This window comes from Saccopteryx leptura, chromosome 5 (assembly GCF_036850995.1).
Source record: "Saccopteryx leptura isolate mSacLep1 chromosome 5, mSacLep1_pri_phased_curated, whole genome shotgun sequence".
NCBI classification, from domain to species: domain Eukaryota; kingdom Metazoa; phylum Chordata; class Mammalia; order Chiroptera; family Emballonuridae; genus Saccopteryx; species Saccopteryx leptura.
In genome coordinates this window covers 4,284,108-4,304,108 of record NC_089507.1, presented here as the reverse complement: position 1 = coordinate 4,304,108, position 20,001 = coordinate 4,284,108, and the positions used below count along the sequence as shown (strand labels likewise).

General features: G+C 53.7%; 2 protein-coding genes across 3 annotated transcripts in view; one reads left to right on the top strand and one right to left on the bottom strand.

The window, feature by feature from the left end:
- The window catches only part of EVC2 (EvC ciliary complex subunit 2), an 84,978-nt gene extending 81,076 nt beyond the window's left edge, over positions 1 to 3,902 (bottom strand). For both annotated transcript variants that reach the window (XM_066385204.1, XM_066385205.1), the window contains exon 1: positions 3,613 to 3,902. In XM_066385204.1, coding sequence (XP_066241301.1) covers positions 3,613 to 3,831 — 219 coding nt within the window. In that variant the 5' untranslated portion in view covers positions 3,832 to 3,902. The remainder of the gene's footprint in view (positions 1 to 3,612) is intronic.
- Positions 3,903 to 6,785: 2,883 nt separating this feature from the next.
- The window catches only part of EVC (EvC ciliary complex subunit 1), a 60,516-nt gene continuing 47,300 nt past the window's right edge, over positions 6,786 to 20,001 (top strand). The window contains exons 1-4 of the mRNA XM_066384390.1: positions 6,786 to 7,192; positions 9,785 to 9,910; positions 16,860 to 16,943; positions 18,898 to 19,133. Of these exons, the coding sequence (XP_066240487.1) occupies positions 7,019 to 7,192; positions 9,785 to 9,910; positions 16,860 to 16,943; positions 18,898 to 19,133 (620 nt within the window). The 5' untranslated portion in view covers positions 6,786 to 7,018. The remainder of the gene's footprint in view (positions 7,193 to 9,784; positions 9,911 to 16,859; positions 16,944 to 18,897; positions 19,134 to 20,001) is intronic.

The window sequence follows — 20,001 nt, the reverse complement described above, 5'->3', positions numbered from 1 at the left end:
CTCTGTCATGCCCTGGGTGACTCCCTATCCTAGGATTCTTCCACAACGCACAGTCCCTCTCCAGAGCATGACCCTCCCATCGCACAGGTGAACAAGGACGCACCGAGGAGCAATGTCTGGAGGACGCGCTGGCAACGTGCAGCGGCGTTAGCCTGCCCAGGCCTCTGTCCACCACCTGCCCTCGTGGCTCTTTGACATGCCAGGGCCCCAGTGGTCTCTGAGAGCCCTCAAGCGGGGACTTTGCTGGCTATTCCTCTGATCCTCCTATAGCATCCTGCAAGCAACCGTCATAAGAAATACAGCTTGTAGAACAGATTACGCAGGAGGGGCGACTGAGCACGGAGCTGCTGCCATGAGAGGCTTCTGTACATCAGCTAAGGGCATCGCTCGTCTTCCGCTGGGTCAGGCCCAGGTCTTGGGTTTCATCCTATCTCACCTCTCTCTCCACCCACACCCACTCCCAGCAAATCCCCTGACTCTGCTCTACCTGCAAACTACTTCCACAATCCCATCACCTCCCAGCCACTCCTGACCACCGCCTGTCTCCCTCATCCACCCGGCCTCCCACCTGCCCACCGCCTGTCTCCCTCATCCACCCAGCCACCCCTGCCCACCGCCTGTCTCCCTCATCCACCCAGCCACCCCTGACCACCGCCTGTCTCCCTCATCCACCCGGCCTCCCACCTGACCACCGCCTGTCTCCCTCATCCACCCAGCCACCCCTGACCACCGCCTGTCTCCCTCATCCACCCGGCCTCCCACCTGCCCACCGCCTGTCTCCCTCATCCACCCGGCCTCCCACCTGCCCACCGCCTGTCTCCATCATCCACCCGGCCTCCCACCTGCCCACCGCCTGTCTCCCTCATCCACCCCAGCCACCCCTGACCACCGCCTGTCTCCCTCATCCACCCCAGCCACCCCTGACCACCGCCTGTCTCCCTCATCCACCCCAGCCACCCCTGACCACCGGCTGTCTCCATCATCCACCCGGCCTCCCACCTGCCCACCGCCTGTCTCCATCATCCACCCGGCCTCCCACCTGCCCACCGCCTGTCTCCCTCATCCACCCGGCCACCCCTGACCACCGCCTGTCTCCCTCATCCACCCGGCCTCCCACCTGCCCACCGCCTGTCTCCCTCATCCACCCAGCCACCCCTGACCACCGCCTGTCTCCATCATCCACCCGGCCTCCCACCTGCCCACCGCCTGTCTCCCTCATCCACCCAGCCACCCCTGACCACCGCCTGTCTCCATCATCCACCCGGCCTCCCCTGACCACCGCCTGTCTCCATCATCCACCCGGCCTCCCACCTGCCCACCGCCTGTCTCCCTCATCCACCCGGCCTCCCCTCTGCCCTCTCCCTCGGACTTCCAGCTCCCACCACCTGTCTCCATCATCCACCCAGCCTCCCACCTGCCCTCTCCCTTGGCCTTCCAGCTCCCACCGCTGTCCTCTGTCCTCACACCTGCCGCGGAGATGCTTTAATCAGATGGCTCTGGGCATGTCGTGTTTCTGCTCCCCTGGCTTCCAGCCGACTCATGTAAGATCCTGAATCCTGAGCACGGCCACGGGGCCTTTCCTGATTGGGCCCCTCCTCACCCTCTGGCCTTATCCCTCCCACTCCTCACTGCTTCCCCCCACCCTCTGCTCCAGCCACACTGGCCTGCTTGCTGGTCCTGGACCACATCAAGCACAAGCCGCCAGTGGCCTTTGTCTCACTGTTATCTCAGTCTGGGAAACTCTTCTCCCAGTGCCCCTGGCCTGACTCATTCCTGACAGGGCTCTGCTCAACTGTCACCCCCTCAGACACCTTCTCTAACCACCCTGTCTAGAGGGAGCTCCCTGCCATCTCTCTGTCCCCTCTGCCCACTGTATGTCTCTCTATAGCCTGACACCATTACTGAGTGTCCTTCTCCTGTCCCGAGAATGCAGGTTTCTTAAGAGCAGAGACTGTCCTGTTCTCTCGTATCCCAAGCACCCAGAACCCAGCCTGGCACCTGGAAGGCCCTCCATAAACACTGGTAACAAACGGCCCACTCAGGAGTCTCTTGTCCACACCACCCTTCGCTGCTTCTCTCCTTCCAACAAACTTCCAGCAGAACTTTCCGTGATGATGGGAATGTTCCATGGTCTGGGCTGTCCCATACAATAGCTACTAGCACATGGGGCCAGAGAGCACTTGAAAGGTTTACGTTTAAATGGCCACATGTAACTATGGCCACTGTATTGGGCAGAGCAGTTTTAGACCATCTGGGAACTGTCTAATAGTTCACCTTTAGCAGGAAAAGATGGGTGATAAGTTAACAGCGAGAATTTATGTCCAGGTTTTCAGAGCACTTTCTTGTAGATCCGAGCAACAAACTTCTACCGAAGATTCCAGCACTAGCTTCCCAGAGGAAGGAGCACGTGCAAAGCTGCTAAGGTCAGGGGAGTGGACTCTGACCTCGGGGCCAGGACCAGGGCACAGGACTCCCTGCAAAGCCGGGCCACACACTTCCCACCTCGGGTGGCAGAGCAAGTAAAGGGACCCTGTGAAAACGTTCTGTCGTGGTACTTTCTAAAAGCTCAGTAAGTTGATACAGTATCATTAGTTTTGTCTTCTCTAGTAAAAACCCCAGAGCCAACAGTAGAAAGTGAAGGGGAGAGCTTTCAAGAGACCGAAAGGTCTGCGGCATGTGAAGCAGGTGCCCTGGGGACTGCAGGTGGAGAACTCGATTGGACCAGGGAGCTGGGCCCTGGGGGAGGGCTGAGGGACCACAGGTGGTGACAGCCAGACCACGGGCATTGCTGGGAACAGAAGCCTGGGTTTGCCACTGGCCTGGGGCTTAAGGGGGTGTAAGCAGCAGAGGGAAGTGGTCAGATGTATACCTTGGACAGTTCTCCTATAGATCTCGGAAACGGATGGGAGAGAGCACAAATTAGGGGGCAAAGGCAGACCCAGAGGAAACAGTCACCAAGACAGAAGAGGTGGGGACTGAACCTAGGTGCCGGCAGGGATAGGAGGAAAGACAGATATCCGAGCTGATCAGGGGGAGAAGGCAGTAGGATTGGTGACCAATTGGAGAGAAGCGGGCGCTGAAATCTAGGGTGACAGCCAGGGCTCTGGGCCTTCCCCAGTTTGGGACCACAAAGGGAGGGGCAGGTGAAGCGAAAAGTGGCTAAACTCATCAACCCGGAGAGTGCAGTCCGGTAAACTCCAGCCAGTAATCCCAAGTGTCCTTTTCAACCGCTCCTCTCCGATGGGGCGCTCCCATCCGTACTACGCTCTGCGTCCGCGAACTCTCCCAACCCTCAGATCGACCCCTTGGGGCAGACGCTGCAGCAGTGACAGCGCGGGACACGGAGGCACAAGAAGCGAAGCGACCTGCCCTGCCCCAGAGCTCTCGGGCTGCAGAATGGGATTCCACCCCGCCGCTGGCTGTCCGCAGCCACCTCGCGGCTGTCCCCACCCTTCCTGGGAGTTATCGGCCGTAAGCAGGACCCACTTGGGAACACCGCGCTGCGCCCTCCCTTTCTGACAAGTTCCCCCACTCCACGGAGCGTCCCGCCGCGGGTGGAGTCGGAGCTCAGCCGCCCGAGTCAGATCCGAGGCCGGGGCGGGGCCTGCTTACCTGCGCGGTCCGCCCGGGCCCCGCCCCGGGGGCTGCGTGGGCTGCGTGGGCTGCGGGGGCCTCCGGGGCCGCCTGCGCGCCGAGGGGCCGCCGCGCCGGGCTCGGGCCGGCGGGGAGCCAGCTCCGGCCCCGGGGCCCAGCGGGCAGCGCCAGGGTGGCGGCCAGGAGGCCCCCAGCCAGCACCCACGTGGCGTGCCCCGCGGCGGCCGCCGACCCCATCGCCCGCAGCCGGCCAGCGGCTCCGAAGTGGCGGGCGCCGCGGGGTTGCGGCCGCTTCCGGGCCCGGGCCCGCCCCGCCGCCGAGCATGCCCAGTGCGCGCCGCCGCGGAAAGTTTTTCTGGAAGACGCCGGCATCTGGGACTTGGCGGGTCGGGAGGCGAACCAGGCCGAGGGCGGGAGTGGGAGGGAGCGAGCCGGTCTGGCACGGCCGGCGCCTGGCCCGGGAGCTCGGCACTGCGCACAACAGATCCGGAGACTCTCCCGCGCCCAAAGATTTCAGGGGCTCCAAGCGCCCCTCTACTGCTGCCTACCTTGCTCTCTGAGTCTTAGCTGAGACCCACCTCCTCCAGAAAGCTTTCCCTGACACCCACCGGGCTGAAACCGGAGCCTGCCCCAGGCCCAGCAGCTCCCCAATAGAAGTGTTTGGAGAGGCAAGGCCATGTGTCCTGGAGAGCCCAGAGGGGACAGGGCAGCACAGAGAGGGGGCGGGAGGGGGGGGATGGCAGCTCAGGACAGAGAGAGGGAAAGGTAACTCGTTTCTGGTTGGTTTAGTTCTGTCCAGTTGGGCACCCACTGCCTGAGCCCTGGCTGTGACTTAGCCCTGGACCTAACCCTGCCTGCTCCCCACACACACTCCCCAGGGGCAGGTGTTCAGGCCAGGCCCTGGATGGTGACTCTGGGGAACCAGAGAGAGGGGACTTGGTGTCTGGAGCCAGAAGGCCGCGGCTGAGCAAACTCCTGAACTCTCTATGGGGACAGGGCTGTGCCTTGCCGTGGAGGGAAGACTCCGAGGTAGAGACAGCAGAGGGCCTGGTACACCACTTCTCTGCTTCCTCCTGCTCCCTGGGCCCTCCTCACAGTTTCCGCCTGTTCTCTGGGGAGAGGGCTCTCTCCCAGCCTTCCTGCAGGGCACCTGGTCACAGCTGCAGCCTCAGGCCAGGAAGCCGGGCCACTGCCAGCCCGTTCTTCCCCCTCCAAGGACAGGCCTTCTCCTTCTCCGACTTGACATGGACAAGGTGATGGGGTTTGGGAAAGCAAGAATTTATTAGCTACTAAGCTTCCTACAGAGTACCTGGCAATGTGCCAGGAGTGACACAGGCCAAAGGCTAAATGCTAGCATATCGCTGGACAATCAATTCTACTTGACAATGAATAATTTAAAAGATGATTTTAATATTTAAACAACTTTAAAGCAAATGCAAAGAACATTACGTTTTTTTTAAAAAAAAATAAAAACTTAACCAAAGAAATAGCCAGCATAAAGCAAGAACTAGTTATTGCCCCCACAGACATTCCCAGGAGCCTCTGACAGACTTCCATGGAAACATTTAAGAGGCACCGCATTGGACAGTGTGAGCCCTGAAGCCAGACAGACACAGGCATTGATGTAGCTCTTCTATTTCCTCATGGCAACAGCTGAGCAGACCACTTTTCCTCTCTAGCTGTCAGTTTCTTCATCTATAAAAACTAAATCTGGATAATAGTTCCCATCTTGCCCACCTGGAAGGATTGACAAGGAAATGATGGGGGGGGGGGGGGGAAGAAACTTAAAGGTGCATGTCCAGGTTAAGAACACAAAAGCCGTTCTCTGTTAAAGCGGATCCCCGTGGTCCCCATGTCCCCGGCCGTCACAGGGAATTAAGCTCCAAACTATAACAGTCTGTGTGTACGCGTGTGCACACTGGCATGCTCACGGCTGTTCCCCCAGCACCCAGGACAAGAGCTGGCTCAGTCAAGGTTTGCTTGAAGAAAGAACAGAGGCTGAGCTCCTCTGGTTGTCTCTGTCCCGACAGAGCCGGGAGATGCCCCATGCCTGAGCTTTGTCTGGTTCCTTGCTGACCTGGTGCTGGTTGGATCAACAAGTTTTCTGTCAATGCTGAGGGAATGAATGGCCACACAGTGTCTCATTTCTATGGGGGGCTGGGGGTGACAATCTTCCACACACTGTCTTAGAGGAAAGCATCCAGGGGTCTCCAAACTTTTTACACAGGGGGCCAGTTCACTGTCCCTCAGACCATTGGAGGGCTGCCAAATACAGTAGTCCTCTCACTGACCACCAATGAAAGAGGTGCCCCTTCCAGAAGTGCAGTGGGGGCTGGATAAATGGCCTCAGGGGGCTGCATTGCGGCCCGCGGGCTGTAGTTTGGGGACGCCTGCTTGACCATCCACAAAAGAAGAGGCGTTAAGACAGGATTCTTAAGAACAAATTCAGCCTGACCAGTGGTGGCGCACTGGATAGAGCATCAGCCTGGGACACCGAGTTCCCAGGTCCAGAACCCCAAGGTCGCCACTGGCTGGAGCAGAGGCTTACCAGCTTGAGCGCTGGATGGCCAGCCTGAGCGTGGGATCATCGACATGGTCCCAGTGTCACTGGCTTGAGCCCAAAGGTTCTGACTTGAAGCCCAAGGGCTGGCTTGAGCGAGGTGTCACTGGCTCAGCTGGAGGCCCTTGGGTCAGGGCACATATGACAAGCAATCAATGAACAACTGAAGTGCCACAACGAGTTGATGCTTCTCATCTCTCTCCTCTCAAAAGAAAAGAGAGAGAGAGAGAGAGAAAACAAGTTCAGAGGCAGAGGGGACTATGCGGCCCAAGCATAGCCAACAGGCAGAGGTCAGAGACAAGGCTGGAGGCCGACTTGCACTGCGTCACTTAGCTCTGACTCTGAGCTTCCCCCTCTGAAAGTGGGGCGGATAATAGTACCCATCTCAGAGGGTTGTTGAGGCTGAGATAGACTAAAGCTTGGTATAGCGTAAGCGCTTAATAAACTTCTAGGAGCAACACCATCCTTCCTTGCTGGGGACCCCTTTCTCCGCTGTAAGTCCAGAGGCCCGGAGTAAAACCAAGAATCCTCCAAAGTTTTCCTCGGTGAAAACCGCGCCTCCCGCCGGGCATGCTCAGTGCAAAGGCCGGGCTGGGGCGGGGGTGGCTCAAAGTTTTGGGCGGAAGATTCAGGCTCCTCCCTCCGGCTCAGGCAGTGCAGGGACCCGGGAGAGGCGACGAAGGCAGGAGACGGCACAGGCCAGAAAGGCGGCGGAGCGCGCCGCACCCCTGGCCCGCCCGGGATCCGAGCGCCGGCTCCGAGCGCCGCGTCGCCGACCTGGCGGGGCCGTGGCGCCGCGCGGCGGGCCGGGGCGGTGCGCGGCGGCGGGCGGGATGCGGCCGGGCCGCGGCCTGAGCGCCCCCGATGGCCCGCGGCGGGGAGGCCTGCAGCCGCGACGCGCGGCTGCTGCTGGGCCGGGACGCGGTGCGGCCGGCGCCCGCCCTGCTGGCCCCCGCCGTGCTGCTGGGCGCCGCGCTCGGACTGGGCCTCGGCCTCTGGCTCGGCCGCCGCGCCGCCCGCGCACGGCCGCGACACCAGGTGGGTCCGCCCAGCGGGCAGCCAGGGTGTGGGGCGCGCGGGGCGCGGTCTTCCTTGGCCCTCGGGTCGGGCTGTGACTCCGGGCTCTGCGTCCACTGGAGCGTGATCGCGGGCTTCGCGCGCCGCCGGTCGTGCCCCGCGCTCGCCTTATCCAGGAGGAGGCTGGACATAGTGATTTCAGAGGGAAGCTGCTAAGTGACGGAAGGGCACTGTCCTGGGGTCCCCCAGAAGTGCCTGCCCCATCCTCAGCTGTGTGATGTAGACAGCCGCTAAAGCTCTCCCGGCCTCGGTCTCTCCTCTGTAGCACAAGCGGTTTGGACTGGAACTGGCAGGGGCCCAGCTGAGCATGGTGGACAGCAGGGCTGGGGATCCCCACCCCTGGACGTCCAGTCTGCCTCCCGGCTCTGTGCATGGCCTCATTAGCCTCTCTTGAGTCCCTGCCGCTGCGTTAGGATGCATTCACGCCTTCCCTCCTTCACTCATCCCTACAGTACAAGTTTACTGAGAACTTTCTACCGCCAGTTCCGGCCAGTGGTCTTAGATGCCACCTCTGTGAGCGGGGTAGACCCTACTGCTGCCACTGGAGGGTCACAACCTCCAGGAGACAGATTACCAGGAAACACGATTATAACAGCCTCATGAGTTCTGTAATGGGGAAATAATACTGGCACTCACTGAGTGCTGACTGTTCCTTGTTGCCTTCACAGTGTTGTGTTTATACCATCCTGCTGTTGTTACTTTGTAAATGTAGTACTTTATCTCTGAGAGTTTTGTAATTATGTTAAGTTTTATTTTCCCCAGGCTGTGTCTGTTTCCTGCTTGCTTCCCCTTCTGTTTGTTTTGTGTTTGCCTTTCTTATTAGCCTCTGTAATCAAGTGGCTAGTGACTCTTGGCCTCCTGGTCATTTTTAACTGGGGAGCAAAAACAGTGATGCAACTCTATGGGGTAAATGAGCTTTTTCTCCTGGAATCTTTACTGTAAGATGATCTGACTGGGGCCGTCCTGGCAGAACCCTTGTACTGGGCAGCTATGACTGCTAAACAAACAACCCCTAAATCTCTGGCTTCATCATCTGCCCCTCTCCAGTCTACCCAGATTGCTCTAGCCACACGGGTTTTCCTGGACATGCTGAGTGTGCTTCTGCCTCAGGGCCTTTGCACGGGCTGTGCCCTCTCCCTAGAAAGCCGCCCATAAGATATCTGATTGGCTTGCTTTCTCACTTCCTTCCAAATGCCATCTTGTCCAAGAAGATGTCCCCTCCCATTGTTCTCCATTCCCCATCCATTCCTCTTCTCTGTAGCACTTGCCATCTCTGACATAGTATGTATTTATTTCTTTGTTTACATCTCTCTTCTGTCACTAGACTGTAAGCTCCATGGAGGTGGGGATTTGTTTATTTTGTCCGTTACTCTGTTCCCATTAACTAGAATAAGGCTTACCACTGAGTAGATGCTCCGCAATAGTTGGTGAGGAACTCATTGACAAATGGGTGACATTTCTCCAGTTCAAAGATTATATCCATAAGCAGCCAGCGGTCAAAGAGGGGCTTGGTAAGTGTTTCAGGCATTTAAAATACAGTTGATAATTATGTTCACTGCAAACGCAGAATTAGCAAACACTGAATCATGGCCCCTGGGGGAAATACTCTAGTCACAACATTTTTCATTAACCGATCGATACGTAGCCTTGTTTTCTGTGTGTTTCCGTTCGAAGACACGTTATTTAATATGTATTGTTGATTTATTGACATTGAACTTATGGCCAACAGCACTGGAACTTGTGCCTGAGCGAAGCTTACCACCTCTCACATGCATTTTTCTCCGTGAGGCACAGTCACGGCCTTCCTGTGTTCAGGGCACTACGCTGACCGCACTGCAGTCCTACACTGAGAGGTCATTTTAAATGACAAAAGCACAAGAGAAGTGCAAGAAAAGAATGTCACTGAATAGAACACAGAAAGGATGCTTGCTACAGTCCAGGCTGAGACCAGAGGCAGTCCAGTCTCAGTTGGAAGTTCCAGTCAGGTGACTCACACTTCTCACCGCTCTGCACATGCCCAGGAATGACCATAAAAGTGCCTCAGGTGTTGATGTTGGAGGTTACAAAGAAAATTTAGCAAGTGGGTAAATTTTCAAATGCAGAATCCACAAAGCGTGACCGCTTGTCATTCACAATAAAGCCATTCTGTAATTTAAGGTAATCTAACATATTTTCTGAGAAGTCATCCAATGACGTTATCGGAAATAACAGGAAAATTAATACGTATTCACGTGCCATTTCCTGAATTACGCTGTTACCGGCAAGGAGCCCGCAGGCCACGGTCAGGGACCGCTGACCTGGAAGAACAGTGGAATGAGCTTTGGCCCAAGTATTGCCTCTGGGTTCTAAGAAGGCGCCCCGGGGGTTCCTCAGTGGGTGACACCTGGACAGTCTTGAAGGGTGTGTAGCCAACCCCAGGTGGGGGTGAGAGATGGGGCAGAGCACACACAGGGCCAGTGCACACAGACTGCTGGGGTCAGGGACCCAATGGCTGCAATCCCGGGGCACTGGGCTGACTACCTTCATGTGTCTCCCCTTACCTTTGGATTTTAGGTAGATGACGCTCAAAGTCTGCTCAGGAACTTAGAATCTAATGCGCAGACGCCCTCAGAAACCGGCTCCCCGTCCAGGAGGAGGAAGAGAGGAGCGCGGACTTCGAAGGATGTGGAGGCTCTGGACGTAAGCAGGGTGTCCGGGTTTATTCGCCGAGGTGCACATTGGGTGTCCTATGTCCTGGGACAGATGCCATCCACCTGAGCCTCTGACAGATCTTAGGTCCCAGTAGGCTTCTTTTTTGAGGCATAATTTACGTACAGTAAAATGCTCCGGCTTTAAGTTTACAGTGTGATGAGTGACAGGTGTATACAGCCTTGAAACTGATACCCCTACCAGGAATGGTCCATCACCCTGTAAAGTTCTCCGGTGACCCTGGGCCCCTTTCTGGTTTTTTTGTTTTTGTTTTTGTTTTGTATTTTTCTGAAGTAAGAAGCAGAGAGGCAGAGAGACAGACTCTGGCATGTGCCCGACCGGGATCCACCTGGCATGCCCACGAGTGGGCAATGCTCTGCCCATCTGGGGTGTTGCTCCATTGTGGCTGGAGCCATTCTAGTGCCTGAGGCAGAGGCTATGGAGCCAACCTCAGCACCTGGGCCAACTTTGCTCCAATGGAGCCTCGGCTGCGGGAGGGGAAGAGAGAGACAGAGAGGAAGGAGAGGGGGAGGGGTGGAGAAGCAGATGGGCGCTTCCCCTGTGTGCCCTGGCTGGGAATCGAACCCGGGACTTCCACACACCAGGCCTATGTTCTACCACTGAACCAGCCGGCCAGGGCCCTTTCTGTTTTACCCCGTACCCCAAGCCCCTTCCAGAGGCAGCCACAGCTGTGACTTCCAGCACTGGGTTTGGTTTTGCTGTTCTAGACTGTTCCGTGTGCTTTCTCATGCCTGCATTCCCTCGGTGTCTTGCTTCTGAGATTTATCCGTGTTGTTGCACTTGTCGGTAATTCGTCCCGTAATTGCTTGGTCCGTCATGGGGATGTGCCACAGCGTGGGGTGTGCAGTGCTCAGCTCATCTGAATAAGGCTTCTGCGAATGTTTGCATATGTTTGTTTATTTGTTTTCATTTTGTTTCACTTCTTTTATGTAAATACTGGGCAAATATCTAGGAGTAGGAGTCCTGGGCCTCTGATGGAGATGTTAAAAAATAGGTTCTTCCTGTACCTCTTTCCTGGCCCCCCACTCCGTCTAGCCCAAGGGACATTGCTTCCTGCCTTGGAACCCAGGATTCTGGAACTCAGTCTCAACTCCACTACCCATTTACTGCGTGATGTTGGGCAGGAAACATAACCTCTCTGAACCTCAGGTTTCTCAGCTTTATGATGACAGTAATAAGCTGATTCCATGGGGTCACCTGTGAGTTAACTCTGTGGTATACCTGCCACAGAATAAGTGCTCAAGAAACTTTGCAGGGAGCCAAGTCTTTCTATGTCCCCAGGAAGCTAGTTCATTTTTTCTACTCAGTAATGTTTACCCTGTTAACTGTTTAGCTACGCCCAGGCTATGCCCATTACCAAGCTAATAATTGCCAGGAGCTCAGTTAAAGATCTGCGTGCTCCAGTGACTGGCTTGCCCAGATGTCCCTGCCTTCTGCAGGCTGAGCTCGTCAGAGAATGTGCACGGGACTGGGTGACAGGTGAGTCGAGCTGTAACCCCTGTGTCTTCTAACACACAGAAGGCCAAGATGTGCGTGCGCCATGTCACTCCTCGCATGAGCTCGGGTTTTGATAAATAGCTCGCATCAGCCAAAAGCAAACGGAAAATTCCAGAAGGTTCTGGGGCACGCGACCCCCCCCCCCCCCAGCCTCAGCCTTGGCTCGCTCCATCCAGGCCCTGCGTGTTGGAGAATGGAGTGGACTGCTTCCTTTGTGGGCGCATGCGTGCCTTTGCCGGGAAGAACCCCGCTGGGCCAGCGCCGGAAGTGCTACTCTTCTCCTACGATTGTGCTCTACTCTCCTCAGTAACTGCATTGCTTCAGCTGAAGAAGCTTTGCATGGAACCCTCACTCACTGCTGGTGGGAATGTAAGCTGGTACAGGCCACCTGAAGTCAGCAGGAGACAGGAAATAGTAAGAACTAGAGCAGAACTCAATGAAACAGAGAAGAAAGAAGCTATAGAAAAAAATTAATACAAAGAGCTGGTTCTTTGAAAAGATCAATAAAATTGACAAACCCCTGGCTTGAGTCACTAAGGAAAAAAAGAGGAAGGACTCAAATAAACAAAATCTGAAATGAAGGAGGAGAAATTACCACAGACATCGTAGATATACAAAGGATCACAGTAGAATACTATGAAAAATTAGATGCCACCCAATTCAGCGATCTCGAAGAAATGGATAAGTTCCTGGAACTATACGATCTTTCGAGACTGAGTCACGGAGAAGTGGAAAACCTCAACAGACTCATAAGCAGAGAGGAAATAGAAACAACAATCAAAAACCTCCCCAAACATAAAAGTCCAAGGCCAGATGGCTACACTAGTGAATTCTACCAAACATTCAAAGGTGATCTGGTACCTATCCTTCTAAAAGTCTTCCCAAAAATAGAAGAAGTAATACTGCCCATCACATTTTATGAAGCCAACATAACCCTGATACCAAAACCTGGCAAGGACAACACACAAAAAAAGAAAACTACAGACCAATATCTCTAATGAATACAGATGCTAAAATCCTAAACAAAATGCTACCAAATGGAACACAGCAATACATTAAAAAAATAATACATCACGATCAAGTGGGATTCATTCCAGGAGCACAAGGATGGTTCAACGTATGCGAATCTATCAATGTAATACAGCACATCAACAAAACACAGGACAAAAATCATATGATCTTATCAATAAATGCAGGAAAGGCAGTTGATGTGATACATCAATAGAATGGGTGTAGAAGGAAAGTACCTCAACGTAATAAAGGCCATATATGACAAACCAGCAGCCAATATAGTACTAAATGGTGAAAAACTGAAGGCTTTCCCTCTAAAATCCGGAATAAGACAAGACTGCCCACTCCCTCCACTCTTATTCAACATAGAACTGGAAGTCCTAGCCAGAGCAGTTGGGCAAGAGAAAGAAATCAAAGGCATCCATATCAAGGAAAGCTATCACTTTTTGCAGATGACATGATCCTACAATATATAGAGAAAACCCCAAAGACGCCACCAAAAAACTATTAGAAACAATAAACAAATACAGTAAAGTCACAGGATAGAACATCAGTATACAAAAGTCTAATGCTTTTGTATAAGCCAACAATGAAACTTCAGAAAATGAAGTTTCTTTTACATTTGTAACAAAAAATAATAAAATACCTACGAATAAACTTAACAAAGAATGTGAAGGATCTATATACTGAAAACTGCAAAACATAATTAACAAAAAGGAAATTGAAAAAGACATAATGAAATAGAAAAATATCCCACATTCATGAATTGGAAGACTCAACGTAGTTAAAATGGCTATATTATCCAAAGCAAAATACAAATTTAATGCAATCCCTATTAAAATACCAATGTCATTTTTAAAAGAAATACAAAAAAAAAAAAAAATCACCAAATTTTTATGGAAGCATAAAAGACCCCGAATAGCCAAAGCAATCCTGAGAATAAAGAATGAAGCCGAGATATCACATTCCTGACTTCAACTTATACCACAGGGCCACTATAATCAAAACAGCGTGGTGTTGGCAGAAAAACAGACAGACCTATGGAACAGAATTAAGAGCCCAGAAAGAAAACCACATACATATGAACAAATAATTGTTGACAAAGGAGCCAGAAATACACAATGAAGAAAAGAGAGCCTCTTCAATAGATGGTGCTGGGGAAACTGGAAAGCCACATGCAAAAGAATGAAACTGGACTACACCTTGTCCCCTTGCACAAAAACTAATTCAAAATGGATCAAAGACCTAAATATAAGACCTGAAACAATAAATTACATAGAGAAAAACAGGTACTGAACTGTATGGACCTTGGTCATAGAGAGCACTCTATGAATTTGACCCCAAAGGCAAACGAAGTGAAGGCAAAGATAAATGAATGGGACTACATCAAACTGAGAAGTTTCTGCACAGCAAAAGAAACTGACAACAAAACAAATAGGCAGCCAAGCAAATGGAAGGTGATATTTCCAAATAACAGCTTTGAGAAGGGGATAATAGCCAAAATATTGAATATATAAAGAACTTACAAAGCTTAGCTGCAAACAATCCAATTAAAGAACAGGGAGAGGACCTGAATAGATACTTCTCCCAAGAAGACATACAAATGGCCAACAGATATATGAAAAGATGCTCATTTTCTTTAGCTATTAGAGAAATGCAAATCAAAACTACAATGTGATACCACCTCACACCTGTTAGACTGGCTGTTATTAACCAGAGAGGGAATAACAAGTGTTGGAGAGGCTGTGGAGAAAAAGGAACCCTCACGCACTGCTGGTGGGAATGTAAACCGGTACAGGCATTATGGAAGGCAGTATGGTGGTTCCTCAGAAAATGAAGACTAGAACTACCATCTGACCCAGCAATCCCTCTACTGGGTACCCATCCAGAAAACTCAAAAACATTGGTACCCAAAGACACATGCATCCCCATGCCCATTGCAGCATTATTCACAGTGGCCAAGACATGGAAACAACCAAAGTGTCCCTTGATAGAGGGTTGGATAAAGAAGATGTGGTGCATATATACAATGAAATATTACTCAGCCATAAAAAATAGTGACATATTGCCATTTACAACAACATGTATGGACCTTGAGAACATTATACTGAGTGAAATAAGTAAATCAGACAAAGCTAAGAACTATATGATTTCGCACATTGGTGGGATATAAAACTGAGACTCGTGGACACAGATAAGAGTGAAGTGGTTACCAGGCGGAGGGGGTTGTGAGAGAGGGTTGGGAGGAAGGAGTAAAGAGATAAATACCTGGTGACCGAAATGATTTGACTTGGGTAACGGGTACACAACACACTCCACACTTCAAGTGCTATAGAAATGTTTACCTGAAACCTATGGACTCTATTGCTTAATGTCACCACATTAAATTGAATTTTCTAAATTAAAAAAAATTTTTTTTTTTAAAAAAAAGATCATTTGATTGCCAAGTGGAGGATGAAATGGAAGGTGTCTCCCTTCAAGCCTTGGTTGGCCGCTCTAGAACCAGGGAGTCTGGGTTCACTTCCTAGGTCTGGCATTTATTAGCTGTGTGACCTTGGGCACATGGCTCGATCTCTCTGTGTCCCATCTGCCTTATGTGAGAAATGGAGACAGTACCTCTGTGGCTGGACCCTTTGAAGCTTCAGGAGGTGACACATGTTGGTGGTCTTTCCCATTCTTGTCATCTAAGTCTACTTTTGTGAGTCATAAGGGGTGGATAGCAGTGACAAGAGTTGTGGCCCTTGCCCCTCCCTGCCTGCTCAGTAGGGCAGCATGGGAAATGCTCTCTGGAGACAGACAGGGCCCAGGTTGCTGGCTCGGTCAGGCGTGTTTCACCCTCCACGTTATGAGGAAGTGGAACGTATCTTTCGCTCATTGCTTGGAGCTCTTTCTTCGAGATTTAGCTGAAAAGCACTGACGTAGGAGCGGACGCAGTTTCCACCCGCCAGGCTCTTGGGAACGGTTGGGTAGAGATTGCTCGGGGTCTGGGCTCCATGCTCCTGACTTGCCTGCCTGCTCACCTCCGTCCACTTCCTAGTTGTTTCCAAAGCATTTATTCAGGGGGACGACCCTGACGGGGGACAGATACGGAGAGATGTGGGGATGGAGAGCAGGCTAGGATTGAGTGTGTCCAGCTGTGGTCAGGAAGGCTTCCCGGGGGAGGCGGTACCTGAGCAGGGCCTCACGGGCTCCTCACCACTCCTCACAGCTGCCACAGTTTTGCTTCTGTCCTGTCCCAGCCACTCTGCTGGTGCTTCCCTACGTGGTCCTGGGGACAGACGCACTACCAGGGAAATCCAAGGCTCAGAGAAATGCAAGGACGTGGCCCACCACTGCTTTGCTGTTTAAAGATCTAATCCAAAGTCTTGCGTGAATACTGCCACACACAAGTGTTTATATATACCACTGGCAATGCTAAAGTTACTATATTTGACTTTTTGATGAAAATGTGGTTCACAGTTTTTAGAAACACTCTGGTTAATTATTGTCATGTTATTTAAATCCTGATTTTATCCAAAGGTGAAGACTTGGAATTAAATGAATGTGCAATATAACATCTGTCTGTCCATTCATCCACCTGTCAGTACACTTATCCCTCCCCACCCATCCTCCCACCTACTCATCCATCTATTCATATCTGTCCATCCACTCATCTGTCCATGTAGCCATCCACGCATTTGTCTATCCATCTGTCCATCACCCATCTATCCATCATTCATCCATCTGTCTATTCATCCATTCACCTGCCCATCCATCATCCATCCATCATCCATCCAACCATCCACCCAACCATCCACCCATCCAACCATTCACCTGCCCATCCATCATCTATCCGTCATCCATCCATCATCCATCCATCTGTCCACCCATCCATCCATTATCCATCCATCCATCCATCCATCCAACCATCCAACCATTCACATGCTCATCCATCATCTATCCATCATCCATCCATCTGTCCATCTGTCCATCATCATCCATCTATCATCCATCCATTCATTATCCATCTATCCATCCATCCATCTATCCATTCGTTTACCTGCCCATCCACCTATCCATCTAGCTATACATTCATATGTACGCTCATCTATCCACCCATTTATCCATCCATCCATTCATCCATCCATCCATCCATCCATCCATCCAACCATTCACCTGCCCATCCATTTACCTCTCTGTTTGTTCATCCATCCACCTACCTGTTGTCTTTCTGTCCATTCATTCATCCTCCCGATTCATCCATCAATCACTCATCCATCTACCAAGTGAGTACCTACTTAGATCTGTCTGCCCATTGTGGCCCCTCTCCCAGGCCATTGTTGCAAATGGGATGTGGCCTTTTGGGAACTCTTGCTGGTTTGTCCTTCACCTTCCGGAAAGCCGCCATGCCATTTGTTCTCTTCCTTCCCAGGAGCACGAGCTCTCCTTCAACAGCAACATCACAGCATTTGCCCTGAAGGCCAGAGTCATCTACCCCATCAACCAGAAGTTCCGGGTGAGAGTCCTGAGCCCCACCTTAGACGCGCAGTTATTCAGTAATGTACTGGAGATCGGGGTAGGAGCCGTGGGCTTCCATGTGCAATTCGGGTTCTCTTTGAGGGTTCTATAGCAAGGCACTTAAATAGGGAGAAATCTGAGACTTTGTAACTGAGCAACAGTTTAGGGTTGATCCATTGGATGATGGCGTTGCCAGGGTCCGGGAATGCCCGTGGTAGGTCAAGGTAAGGAATTACCGTAGTCTGTTGTATCCTCAGGGACCCCAGGTGACAGCACCGTAGGACAGCAACCACCCTGCTCGTTTAACACTGACGCAGACACCGTCCCTAGTGTCTCGTTCGCAGACCCCAAGACTAACGCCGGCAGCCGACACGGAACACATGTTGTAGGGCCGGCAGAATGCTAAACGTGTGTCATGCGTGAGGCATTTCAACCTTGAACTATTCCTGTAAGATCCATAATATTATCATCTCCCCATTACACATAATGAAGCGGGGGGCCCAGAGAGGCTAATGACCTGCCGGAGGTCAAACTACAGAAAGTAGCAGGGCCACCAGCCAACCCTTACCCACCCCGACCCACACCTGGCTGCAGGTTCTTACCTGAAGGCAGGAGGTCACAGCTGCGGCCGGGAGTGTTGCAGAGAGTGGCGTATCCCATGATGCCTCAAGGAGCCCTTGGCCAATGAGATGATCTGTGAAAAAAAAAAGTAGAAAAAGAGTTTCCTGGTCGAGAAAGCTGAGGAAAGTGCTGCCCACTCTCCTGGTGGGAAAGAGGACAGGGTCCGGAGTCACCGTGGCTCGGTCCTAACTCCCACCCGCGCCATGTACTGCTGGTCATCTCCTGACTTCTGGGGCCTCAGTTTCTTTATCTATACAATGGGAGTAACGGGCCCTCCTGCCTCACCTGGTTGTTTGGGGGTTAAATCAGACAATAGACAGAACGGCTTAGAACAGTGAGTGACATCCAAGCCCTCGGGACACGTTCGGTTTCCTAAATTGTTACTCGTTTTTGGAGACAGCCAGGGCATAGCGAAGGCCCTGAGCATCCCCGTGCCAAAGAAGCTATTCCGCCTCGTTTAACACGGACTGTCCCGAAGTGGATTTCCTGTGGAACCGTTAACCGGGAACAGAAACTGGTCACGGTGCACGGAACGGTTCCCTGGAACACACACTGGGAACCGCCTCCTTCCCGTAGCTGTGGGGGCGGGAAGGGCAGACTCCCAGAGCAGGGGCAGTGCTTCATCTCCACACCCCCTGCTGGGCAGCCTCCGGTGGCCACAGCGGGGGCTCCAGGGCCAGGGAGGCATCGCTCTCACCCTGGAGGTCGGCCCAGTCTGGGTGGGGGGCCGTGCGGACCAGGGCGTGGGCTGGGCTGCGGACGAGGCAGGCGGTGGGGTCTGTGTCTGGAGGAAGGGCCGCTTCGGCCCCACGGGGGAGGGTGTTCAGCCTGGGGGACAGTCCTCCCACCCAGGCTGTACCAGGCTGTGACCTCTTGTGGTCCTGGCAGGAACTCATTTCTCTGATGAGGCACCGTGAGCCCGTCTTCGGGCCGTGCCGTGGGTGGCACCTGGAAGACCTGGGGACAGGAGGTGAAGAAGAGCGAGGTGGCCAGCAGGTTAGGTGACAGAGCAGGCCGGGGGGGGGCTGAGACGGCAGCCAGAGGTGGGCCGGGCAGGTGGGCCGCTGGAGGGCAGGTCCAGGGGGCGGCCAAGCGCCAGGTGTAGGGGCCACCAGGGCACAGAGGGGGGCTCGTATCTGAGGGCTAGGGGCCTGGCCCCCCGGGGAAGGGAGCTGTGACTGGGGTCCACTCACACACACCCCTCCCCAGTCTGCCGCAGCCTGGTCACCCTGGGGGCCGCGTCTCCTGTCGCTCAGGAAGTGACCGGAACAGACTCCCGATGGTCACGTGCTCTAAGACCTAAGAGTCCGATTTCTCTTCTGCCGCCCCAGCCTCTGGCCGACGGTTCCTCCAACCCGTCCCTGCACGAAAACCTAAAGCAGGTGGTTCTGCCCAACCAGCCGGGGGAGGCGTCCGCGTCCAGCAGCCTGGGGAGCCTGAGCCAGGCCGAGAAGGACGACGGCGGCAGCTCCTCGTCCAGCATCCACTCGGCCGCCAGCGACGACAGGTTCCTCGGCCGGACCTTCCTGCGGGTCGGCAGCTTCCCCGAGGCGCTGACCTGTGAGAGGTGAGGAGGGAGGGGACGGAGGGAGGACGCGGACCGGTGAGTCGCAGCACGGTCCTGGGAGGACACGGAGGCCCAGGGCGGCCGGACGCGCGGCCACCCGGCCTCAGAGTGGGGCCCAGGATCCCTCTGTCACTTGCCACGTGGGTCGACCAGCACGAGGGTGACGGAGGCAGGCCCGAGCGTTGGGGAGAGCCAGCAGAGGGGACTCTGGATTACTGCCGCGCCCTGGGCATGGCACAGCCGCGCTGACACTGACTGAGCCTCTGGGCGCTGGGCAGGGCGCCAAGCACTTTGCAGGGACGACCTGCTGTGCGAGCACAGGGGTTGGGTCTGTCTGGTTCCCTGCCCGTCTCCACCGCCGGTGGGGGCGTGGGGCGGGTTCAGGGAGGAATGACTGTGAATCAGTCAAGGAATGAAGGCCTCCCAACAACCTGATCACGTGAAGTGCTAGCTTTGTCTCCATTTTATGAAAAATAGAGTTTCAGAGAAGCTGAGTGACTTGCCCATGGTCACACAGCAGATGGCGATCGAGCCAGGTTTGACCCCACGGCCGTATCTCTGAAGCCCACGCTCGCAATCACCAAACGACCCAGCCAGGAGCGGGGCTCAGCAGGTTGTAGGTGCTCAGGAAACTCAGTCCGGCAGGTCTGTGGGTCGGTCCTCAGGCCAGTCTGCTCTGGAGCTCGGTGAGTTTAAGGGGCCCTGGGCACAGCCCAGGGCTGTGGACAGAGTGGTCTCAGATTCCTGAGCTCGGTGTGGACCGTGAAGGTGGCCCAGGGCGGGAGGGACCTGACTGCCTAGGCTCCTCGTTGGTTCAGCCCGCCTTGCTGGAAGAGGCTGTTCCTAAGCGCGTGGACTTAGAGGACTT